The sequence below is a fragment of the Sinocyclocheilus rhinocerous genome, unplaced genomic scaffold (genome assembly GCF_001515625.1).
Source record: "Sinocyclocheilus rhinocerous isolate Xijiao unplaced genomic scaffold, SAMN03320098_v1.1 scaffold1154, whole genome shotgun sequence".
Lineage (NCBI taxonomy): Eukaryota > Metazoa > Chordata > Actinopteri > Cypriniformes > Cyprinidae > Sinocyclocheilus > Sinocyclocheilus rhinocerous.
Genome location: NW_015627356.1, coordinates 603,868 through 615,199, shown reverse-complemented (window position 1 = coordinate 615,199; position 11,332 = coordinate 603,868). Strand labels below are relative to the sequence as shown.

Below are 11,332 nucleotides of genomic sequence, written 5' to 3'. Positions count from 1 at the left end.
GGGGTAATTGCCTGAAAAGACACCTTCTCCTTGTAATACCTATGTCATACCCTTGTCATTATACAAATGTATGTCCTCATTTGTCACAAAAACGCGCGCACACACACACACACACACACACACACACACGTAACTCAGTCATGTGGCTGTTTACCTGCTCATCCTTCCATTGCAATGCAAAACGCAGTCATTTTCACATTAGCATTAGTCAAGTGACTCCAAAATTACCATATGGCCAAAGACTGACCTTTTTTAAAATTTGCTGTGAATATGGATGAGATTGAAACCAGTGCAACTGGTCAAGTTAAAGCAAACAGATGCATATAAAAGCACATGCATATAAAAGCATGCACGCTGTTATGTGAAAGCCTATGCGGCTTTTCCATTTACAGTATTTCATACCCTATTTAGTGTCTTTTTTGCTTATAGATCTAAGGACAAACACAGATGCACATTTCTTTATCTCACAGCTAATTGATATTCTGTCTTTCTCAGGGACCTCCCGGACCTGCAGGGCCACCAGGACCAGCGGTAAACAATCTGTTCAAATTTATATCACTTTCAAATGAGACAGACGCTCACAGAACACCCTTAAGTGACATGTCATGCTTGATATTCAGGGTTTGAGAGGACCTTCAGGAGTGAGCGGACCACAGGGACCTGCTGGACACAATGTAAGATTTATTTAGTTGATTGATTATTCCAGGACAGCTCACAATACTGTATTTTAACAGTATTAGCTAAATTCTAAATTTCATCTGTAGTCCCTGAGATCAAATGATACGCTACACCATTCATAATAGTGAAGGGATAAGAGAATTATAGACATTGTACATCATGTTGTTTTGTTTTGCATCAATCCTTTTGAAGGAGTTTGCAAAACTGCACAGCACACAACCAAGGACACACTGACAGCCTGTAATTAGCTGTATGCTAATGCTAGTCAGCTTGTGGCAGGTTGTATTTATAATTCAGAGAAAGTTTTTATTTTCATTCTAGAGAACATTTTATTGGATAAAATAAACAAGATTTGTCACCATAATTGGTCCATTTGACAGATTTAGAAGATTTCACTAAAGTGTTGTATTAAAGCTCGCTAATACAAGCATTACTATTAATATTGCTTATTAATAGTTAGGCATTTGTTCTTGTACTAGGGAACACTCTAGCAACATGCAAAAAACTCCTTAGCACTAATTATACAGTAATTTACCTGTGCAATGACACTGAGGAGTTTTACTTTTCAATCTCCAATCGTGATGCAGATCTAAACCAGTTTCACTGCACTTCTGTGGATCACAGTTAAGTCATCTCAGGATTCAGTGTCAGTTTGTGTCTAAGAAGGTTTGAATGTTGTTTCCTGTGGTGAGGATCATCAGCAGCAGTCATGGCTCATATATGTGTCTCTCTCTCTCTGTGTGTGTGTGTGTGTGTGTGTGTGTGTGTGTGTGTGTACCTGCAGGGTTTACCAGGAAGACCTGGAGAGAATGGCACCCCTGGAGAACCAGTGAGTGATATCTGTTTGTCATTTAAATATGGATTCATCAAATCAGCTGACACTATTAATATTCACCTGCTGCTGATGGATCATAAATGCAGGGATTATGAATTATGAATAGTTTTTTAATGGATTTTTGTTTCCCAACTTTTTATTAGGGAAAAGCTGCAGACATTTCTGATCTGAACCTGAAGGTAACAGCTATCCATCCAGTCATCAAACCATCCATCCATCCAATAATTCAAACCTCCACCCAACCCTCTATCCATCCATACATCCAACCATCAAACCATCAATTCATCTATCCAACCATCCATCCATCCATCCATCCATCCATCCAACCAACCATTCTTCCATCCATTCCCTCACACAATCATCCATTCTTCCATCCATCCATCATCCATTCAACAATCCAAAACTCCATCCATCCATTCATTCATCCATTCATACATCCAACCAACCAACCCTCCATCCATCCATCCATATATCCAACCAACCAGCCCTCCATCAAACCATCCATTCTTCCATCAAACCATCCATCCATCCATTCACACACACACACACACACACATTCATATATCCAACCAACCAGCCCTCCATCAAACCATCCATTCTTCCATCAAACCATCCATCCATCCATCCATTCACTCACACACACACACACACACACACACACACACAATCATCCATTCTTCCATCCACCCATCATCCATTCAACAATCCAAACCTCCATCCATACATCCAACCAACCAACCCTCCATCCATCCATCCAACCAACCAACCACCAACTTTGCCTTTCTCTCTTTCCCAGGACATTTGTTCAGATTGCCCCCCTGGACCAGCTGGACAACCGGGTATGCCAGGACCTCCAGGTGAAAAAGGTCATACTGGACCACCTGGGAAAAATGGACAGGATGGATATGCGGTGAGAGAGCATGATTCAGAAATCAAACTCTCACTTTCAGCTTTAAACGTAATGGAATTGGAAACTAACGTAAGTTTAATGAATGGAATAATAAACATCTGGTGGCTTTGACAGGGTTCTCCAGGACCAACAGGGCCTGCAGGACCACCTGGTGCTGATGGAGCCAAGGTTAGAATCTAGAAGATATATACATACATTACAAACCTGTATTCTTCAAGTCTACCTACAGACCAGTTCACTTTTAAAGACCCTTGTCTCACTGATGACAATAATAGGTTCACTAGCCATTTATGTGTCAAATGCATGTCATCCGACATCATTGCATCACTACATGACCTCTATACTGTCCGCTTAAGAAATTTTTGTGTTTAATCACTGTTTATATTTGGTTCCATTGCAGGGGGTCAAAGGTGACAGAGGTCCTCCAGGAGCACCTGGATATAAAGGTGAAAAGGTACTGTCAGCCTACCATTTTCATCATAAATTAGCTGAATATACATATGATACATTTTAAATTTGACATACCATGATTATTTATCGTTATGCCACAGTTTTCTCTCATTGATTTGTATTTTCCCAGGGCCCCCCAGGACCTCCTGGTTATCCAGGGGCAGCGGGAGCTATGGGTCAACCTGTGAGTATTTTAAAATGCCACTTTTACAAAAGAACACGTTCAGCTTGTATAGGTATACTTAAAAACCTTACATTTTTGCTGTATCTGTAGGGTAATGATGGAAACCCTGGACCTATTGGACCACCTGGAGCTCCTGGAGAAAAGGCAAGGCTAATTTTTTTTTTCTGTGATTTAAATGTCTATTAGTTGGATGGATTTCAAGACTGGAATCCCCCCACGTTATTGATAACTGAATGTGTTTTACCAGGGAAAAGAAGGACTTCAGGGAATTCAGGGACCACCAGGTCTGCCAGGTCTAATGGTGCATACTTTCGTCATTTTTTTTAAAATGTCTGGACATTTTTTAGAACAGATACGCTACAGTTAAAAAGTTTGGGGACGGTAAGATTTTTAAATGTTTTTGTAAGAAGTGTCTTATGCTCACCAATGTTGCATTTATTTGATAAAAAAAAACAAAACAAAAAAAACTATAAAACAGAAATATTATAATATATTATAATATATTATTATATTATTACAATTCAAAATAAGTGTTTTATATTTGAATATAATTTAAAATGTAATTTATTCCTGTGATGCAAAACTGAATTTTCAGCAGCCATGGCAACAGTCTTTAGTTTCACATGATCCTACAGAAATCATTCTAATATGCTGATTTAGTGCTCAAGAAACATTAAACATATCAGTGTTGAAAATAGTTTTGCAGCTTAATAATTTTGTGGAATCCATGATGTATATATTTTTTATATATTTTTATTCAGGATTGTTTGATGAATAAAAAGTCTAAAACAACAGCATTTGTTTGAAATAAAAAACTTAAATGTAAAAGTATTTCCTGTCACTGCTGATCAGTTCAGTGCATCCTTGCTAAATAAATGTTTAATTTCTTAAAAAAAAAAAATAAATCATACTGTCTCTAAACTTTTGGGTCAGTGTAATGGGAGAATAAGTCTAATAACTCCATCATGCTATATTGTTACCTACTTACTACCTGATACCACATTTTCTGTGCTGAAGGGCATGATGGGTAAACCTGGAAAGGAAGGAAGACCAGGAGAAACAGGAGAGCCGGTATGAGTCTGATGTTCTGCATGCATGCCAGCATCCTAACAATACTTAGTTCTGTAGAAACAACATAAAAAAACATGATTGTTTTCTTTTCTTTTTCAGGGTAAACAGGGCGAGCCAGGACCACCAGGAAGAGACGGGCTCAGAGGAATGCCTGTGAGTGATACTCTTCTGGAATGATTAAAAGACCTCTTGTTCTGTGGATTATGGATGATTTTTTTTTTGTATAAAACTAGGCTGTCAGGGCTGTTTTACCTCACAAAAATTTACCATGATATTATTATCATTGATAATTTAGAGTAGGGAACACTATTCACTATTAACTAGTTGCTTATTAGCATGCCTATTCCTAGGATATTGGCTGTTTATTAGTACTTATAAAGCACATATTAATGCCTTATTCTGTATGACCATATTCTAGATGCCTTAACTCTACCAAATACCTATACATAACTACTGCAACAACTACTTTACTTACTATCAATTAGCAGCAAATTAGGACTTTATTGAGGGGAGAACTCTTAATAAGGAATATGTTTTCCCTAATCTAAAGTTTTACCTTATTATCTAATATCTGTACCTACTGGCTGAAATGTTCGCATCTTTATTTTTGTCTTTTCCAGGGTTTCAAAGGTCACAGAGGGGAACCAGGACCACCAGGGTCAAAGGTTAATCAATGGCAATTAAAATCTATGCCCATACATCCAGTATTCAGAGACGGGGAACTACAGCACTAATATATGCTCCATAAATCATCCAGAAGCTTCATGGGTTCTGTTTAATAAATGCTGTCATGTCATATTAGGGTGAAGATGGAAAACAGGGTGTTCCTGGACGTGAGGGTCCACCAGGGAAAGACGTGAGTAAACGCATTCTGTGTTGTGCAGAGGTCACTGTAAACCTGACCGCTGTGAGCAGATGGTGTTGGGTTTTAATTGGTGTACTTGTTTCACCCAGGGTAACACCGGACCACCGGGGCCAGAGGGCATGAGAGGACCACGAGGAGAAACCGTGAGCAGACTTTTGATGAACCAATTAAATCGCAAAACAAAACCGCACCTGTGTGATTATTGAGTTGTGTCACTGTGTTTTTGTCTTTTTAGGGTCGGCATGGAGAACCAGGACCAGCAGGCAAGCCTGGATCTCAGGGAAATCCTGTAAGTTTCATAGTGGCACTTCAGTATGGGCAGCCATGTGGTTTGATGAACTGAGATCTAGATTTACACTCATGTTTACACCTCTTGCTTGTGTGTCTATTAAAGCATGGGTCCAGGGATCTCTAAGGTGATGCAGAAGGAAAAGTTTGGATAAAAAAAATTATGTAAACATGTCAAATAAAGAAATAATAATAATAATGTAAAGAAATGCTGTTAGAAATCTGCAGAAACAATTCTATTTCAAAATATGTTTCTTATAAAGTTTATACATCCAGCAATACGCTAATGTTTTTAAAAATGTAGTGTCAACTTGAAACTAAATATTTTCCTTTCCAGATAATTATGTATTTATTTGTTTATTTATTATAACTTATTTATACTATTTTTAATTAATCAAAAGTGGCAGGAATCACTTACATTTTAACAAATTTAAAATACATTTTTATTCATTGAAGAATCCTGAAAAAAAATTGTATTATGGTTTCTGCTGAAATATTAAGTAGCGCAACTATTTTAAACATTGATAATAAGAAATGTTTTTTTAGCAGCAAATCAGTATATTAGAATGATTTCTGAAGGATCATGTGACACTGAAGACTGGAGTAATGATGCTTAAAATTCAGCTTTATCATCACAGGAATAAATTACATTTTACAATATATTCAACAAAAAACAGTTTTTTATATTCTAATAATATTTCACAATATTATTGTTTGAATGTATATTGGATCAAACAAATGCAGCCTTGGTGAAAAAAAGAGACTTTCAAAAACTTTATTTTAAGGTGTCCTTGTTACGGTGCAGTTATCCTTGTTACGGTGCAATTATACTAATTAACGACAAGTATTTACTTTTTTTAGCAGCAAATCAGTATATTAGAATGATTTCTGAAGGATCATGTGACACTGAAGACTGGAGTAATGATGCTTAAAATTCAGCTTTATCATCACAGGAATAAATTACATTTTACAATATATTCAACAAAAAACAGTTTTTTATATTCTAATAATATTTCACAATATTATTGTTTGAATGTATATTGGATCAAACAAATGCAGCCTTGGTGAAAACAAGAGACTTTCAAAAACATTTAAAAATTTGGTTACACTTTATTTTAAGGTGTCCTTGTTACGGTGCAATTATACATATAAGTACTGAGTAATATTAATTAACGACAAGTATTTACTATATGGTTAGGGTTAGGATTTGGGTTTGGCTTAGGGTTACTTGCATGTAATTATGCATAATGAATTGTTATTATAATAGTAAGTACTGTACATGTAACGTGTAACAAGGACACCTTATGTATATATTTGTATGTATGTATGTAGAGCAATATACAGTAGTTCATTAATGTAAATGATTACTTTTACCATGTTTCAGGGTCAGCCAGGACACAAAGGTGAAGCAGGGAGTCCAGGATTACCCGGCTTCCTAGGTCCAAAAGGGCCATCGGTGAGTGAAGATGTTGCTTTGGGACTGATGGCAATCTCACATTTATTAGCAAAGTAAAGCTTTTATCCTTGTACAAACAAGCCTTCTAAATCTATAGAAGCTGAAAGCAGTCAGTCCTAAGTGGACATGAAGGTCTATATTACGCTTGTGTTTTCCCCTCAGGGTCCGCCTGGTCCGATTGGCCCAGAGGGCAAACAAGTGAGTGATGATTCATTATTACTATTTGAACACTTTTTTCATAATTTTCCAGATAACCATGTTTTTTTTTTTTTTTTTAATGTTTTTTTAATCATAGGGCATGTCAGGAAAACCAGGAGACAGAGGACAAAAGGGAGAAAAGGTATCCATCCATTAATCCATCCACATATGTACCTCTTGATTCAATGCAAAACTTATTGTGTTGCTTGTTTCTGTAGGGTGATAATGGAATAAAAGGAGACAAAGGACCCGTTGGAGATCCGGGCATTCCGGGTAACCCTGGGTCCCCCGGCAGGAAGGGTCACACAGGAATGATGGGCATGTCAGGAACCCCAGGGGAAGTGGGTCCCGCTGGGCCCCCTGGTTCTCCAGGACAGCCGGGTCTTCCAGGTCTCAGAGTGAGTCCACTTTTAGTATTTTTAATGGAAAGTATGTGACACTGATGATATAATAAAGACCATGATGTCATTCCAACGTGTTTTAAGGGTGAGACGCCATCACTGGAACAAATGCGACGGCTCATTCAAGAGGAACTCGCCAAACAGTTGGATGGTGAGATTCATTTGGCAAAGATGTATTTGACTTATTTTGCTGTATCTTTTTACATTTCCTAAACTTTCCATTTGTTTTCACAGCTAAGTTAGCTTACCTCATGGCTCAAATGCAGCCTGCGCATATCAAGAGCTCAGTTGGCCGCCCCGGTCCACCTGGTCCAACAGGTAAAGATGGAACTCCTGGCCGACAAGGTCTACCTGGAGAACCTGGAATGCCTGGACAAAATGGAGTAGAAGGACTCAGAGGTCCAGTTGGTCCTAAAGGTACCGCAAAACTAATTTTTGAATGTTACTTTACTTAATGTTTGATGTTTCAACTTTTACAACGCCCCCTCCCCACACACACACTTGTTTTTTTTTAGGTGAACGAGGTGCAAGAGGTGAAAAGGGAGAGGACGGTGTTGGACAGAGAGGAGAGCCTGGTCTAGTTGGTCCCATGGGTAAGACCATTTGGTCATCAATGCTAAAGTCAAGAAAGTCAAGAAAAAGTCCAAGTCCCAAATCCAAAAAACAAACAAACATATTATTCATATTGGAAAATAAGCCTATTTTAGGACATTAAAGATCCTAACATCCTGACATCAGTATCCACCTTTAATGCTAATGTTTTAAAATAGCTTTTGCACGAGAATGATATTTATTTTACTTATTACAGTAATAAAAATTTGATTTTTTTTTTTGCATTACAGTAATAAGGAATGTGCTTTAATAATAATAATAATAATAATAATAATGTCATAATGCAAAAGAGTAACATGGTCTTAAGAGGTCTTAATTTTATACAATATAAAATATAATGCTGTTTTTTTCTTTTTATTTATTTTAAATGATAAAATAATTATGTATCATGGTAGTATTTATGCACTGTTTTTAATTTACTCTTTAATTTTTAACAATTTTTATTCTGTCATTTTTTAAAGTAATTTTAGATTTAAAATATTATAACTTTTAGCTGAGAATGACATTTTCTTTCCATTATAGTAATAAAAATGTGATATTTCTTGATTTGGAGTAAAAATGTACTTAAAAATAATGTCACAATGCAAACAAGAAAAATGGTCTTATAAATAGGTCTTAATTTTATATAATATATGTAGTATTTATAGTTAATTTTTTTCTTTGTATTTATTTAAAATTATAAATTCATCATTGTAGTGTTTTTTTATTTTAACAATTCAAGTAATTTTAATATATTAAAATAATAAACTAAAATAATATATATATATATATTTAGTAAATTTCCTACCATAAATATATCAAAAATGTATTATCATTAGTAATATGCATTGCTAAGGACTTTATTTGGACAATTTTAAAGGCAATTTTCTCAATATTTAGATTTTTTTGCACCCTCAGATTCCAGATTTTAAAATAGTTGTATCTCGGCCAAATATTGTAAAAAAATCAATTTAAAAAAATGTACCCTTATGACTAGTTTTGTGGTCCAGGGTCATATACTGTATATATATATACTGTATATGTAAAATTATATATGTATATATAATGAAGACCTATTTATAAGACCATTCTACTCTTTACTATTTTTTTTCTTTGTGATTGTTGGAATGATGAACAGTAGCTGAGACAGTATTTGCCCCACAGGTCCTGCAGGTATGCCAGGATATGGAAAAGACGGCCTTCCTGGAGCCGCAGGCGCTCAGGGAGAGCCTGGTAATCCTGGTCCTCATGGTCAGCCCGGACCTCCTGGACCGCTAGGGCAGTGTGACCCCTCACAATGTGCTTACTATGCCAGTCTGGCATCAAGACCTCATACCAAAAACGTCAAGGGGACTTAATACCCCCCTCACTGTCCTGGGCTAACCACCTATTTATGAACTTGGACATTCAGTAAGCCAAGAGCATTTTCTTTAACATCAGGAGAACTACAGAGTCTGAGGGGTGAGTGAATGCGTGTGTGTTTATACGTGTGTTTGGCATGGGCTTTTCACTACAGTTAATGTGTTCTTGAACCCTGAGTTAAGGCCACTTTTAATCCTGGGTTAAGCTTCGTTTCACACTTTAGGTTTTGAAAAGGTGTTAGCATGTAGCATTAGCACTTTCAGCTCTGGGTTATGAAGTCTAGCTCGAGCAGGATTGACTCTGAATAGTGGTGCTGAAGGTATAAAATGTTGAAACAATGCTAGATTATTAGGATCCCACATCCTTTTTTTTTGATTGTCAGACTTTGAAAAATCATGGAAATAGCTATTGTGAATATACACTTTTCATAATAAACTTTAAGTCATTAAAAACTTTACAATTTAGAAAAAAAAAAAGTTTTCTCTCATTGAATCAGATCAACTGGTTCACAAATCGTTCAGTTATTCAACATTTCAAATATTCAAAGTTAAGTTTAAATTTCATTTAAAATCCTTATCAGTTAATCACAAACAGCTTGAAAAGTGACTAAAAAGTCACTAAAATCACTTGCAAAAAATTTGGGGAACTTTGTAAAAACCTCATTAAATAACAGAAGTTTTAACGTTTAGTTTCAGTGTCTGAGAGACAGTTAAACATGCTAAAACGAGTCAGAAAATGATTAATAAAACATGTTGAGTACTGTAGTTCAATGCCCAATCGATGTATTTCACCTCATAAAAATGTAAATAAGAATGTTAACCCAGGTTTTACTAATGTAGAACGTGAAACCTCTACAAACCGATTACCCAGTATTGATTGCTAACTCAGTATGGTGTGAATCTTATAAACCCAGGGTTAAAAATGGCCCTTGGTTAACAGTTTTAAGTGTGAAAAGTCCACTAGCGTCCTGCCGGTCAGAGTTTGTTATGATTTTTTTATTAGAGGAGGGGTGGGTGGGTGTTTAGTGAGTTTAAACTCTAGGTCATTTACTTCCAAGTCAAGGCTTTCAAAGCTTTCCCTGTAACATGAAGACATTTACTTCCCAGACTGTGATCTCATAATGATGCAGTCCAGGTTGTGCCGCCCACACTCAAGTTCTGCTGATGGCGTTTACTGCGGTCATCGATCAGTAATCACAGAGTGGATCCATTGTTAGTGATGTCTGTAGCAGGTCAGGATGTGCTTATGAAGTCTGGGGAATTCTCTACTTGAGTTTTATTGATGAAGCGCTCCGTTGCTCTGGGAAAAAACACCGCGGGACACTTTTCCACTCATCAATAGAAAATCTCATTAGAGGTCCTGGAGGTGATGGAGAAATGTATTTCTGCTCTTTTTAGTCTACGTTTTGTAAGATCTCTTTTGTAGCCATGCATCAGATAAATAACGTCCCGTTTTTTCATTTTGGATCATTAAACTTGTGTTTGTGATGACTGAAAGGCAGCTGCTCAATGCAGTGCCTGTTTGATAGATTAACGCGGCTGGTTTGTCATAAAAACAATTACCAAAAAAGGCTGTCACTGCATAAATACACACGACTGATGCCTCTTATAATGTATTCGTATATAGTTTTGTGTAGCACTTTGCTTTAAAACACCATTGGGTTTGTTATTATGGAAGTTCCAGAACACAGAGTCCTAGTTAAAGCAGTACTATCATTTGTGGCACTAAAGCGTTCAGATGGATCGATCCTGCAGATTGTTCCCCTGTGAGCCAATTAAAGTCATTGACTGCTTCAGAACGAACTCTCTTCAGCCCACAAACAGGGATGCAATTCATCTTCAACTGACGGGCATTGTAGCATCAATGAGGTCAAGGATAGATTGATGTTAGAAGGCTCTTGAGCATTTAGTTGTTTTTGAGTTCGCGTGACTGAAATTGTAATATCCAAAAGAAACAAGATTGTCTTAGTGCCCAAATGTTAGTTTGTTTTTTCTTTAAGATCTGTTCTTTGTTTTCCCTTAAAATCATGTTATCCTTGAAAGG

General features: G+C 36.6%; 1 protein-coding gene across 1 annotated transcript in view; it reads left to right on the top strand.

Annotated features, from left to right (window-relative positions):
* The window catches only part of col22a1 (collagen, type XXII, alpha 1), a 54,601-nt gene extending 44,957 nt beyond the window's left edge, over positions 1-9,644 (top strand). The window contains exons 41-64 of the mRNA XM_016537049.1: positions 496-531; positions 621-674; positions 1,463-1,507; positions 1,657-1,692; positions 2,310-2,423; positions 2,538-2,591; positions 2,824-2,877; positions 3,004-3,057; positions 3,148-3,201; positions 3,305-3,358; positions 4,075-4,128; positions 4,228-4,281; positions 4,749-4,793; positions 4,931-4,984; positions 5,083-5,136; positions 5,229-5,282; positions 6,666-6,737; positions 6,900-6,935; positions 7,033-7,077; positions 7,154-7,333; positions 7,421-7,487; positions 7,571-7,753; positions 7,852-7,929; positions 9,092-9,644. Of these exons, the coding sequence (XP_016392535.1) occupies positions 496-531; positions 621-674; positions 1,463-1,507; positions 1,657-1,692; positions 2,310-2,423; positions 2,538-2,591; positions 2,824-2,877; positions 3,004-3,057; positions 3,148-3,201; positions 3,305-3,358; positions 4,075-4,128; positions 4,228-4,281; positions 4,749-4,793; positions 4,931-4,984; positions 5,083-5,136; positions 5,229-5,282; positions 6,666-6,737; positions 6,900-6,935; positions 7,033-7,077; positions 7,154-7,333; positions 7,421-7,487; positions 7,571-7,753; positions 7,852-7,929; positions 9,092-9,285 (1,725 nt within the window). The 3' untranslated portion in view covers positions 9,286-9,644. The remainder of the gene's footprint in view (positions 1-495; positions 532-620; positions 675-1,462; positions 1,508-1,656; positions 1,693-2,309; positions 2,424-2,537; positions 2,592-2,823; positions 2,878-3,003; positions 3,058-3,147; positions 3,202-3,304; positions 3,359-4,074; positions 4,129-4,227; positions 4,282-4,748; positions 4,794-4,930; positions 4,985-5,082; positions 5,137-5,228; positions 5,283-6,665; positions 6,738-6,899; positions 6,936-7,032; positions 7,078-7,153; positions 7,334-7,420; positions 7,488-7,570; positions 7,754-7,851; positions 7,930-9,091) is intronic.
* The last annotated feature ends 1,688 nt before the right edge of the window (positions 9,645-11,332 follow it).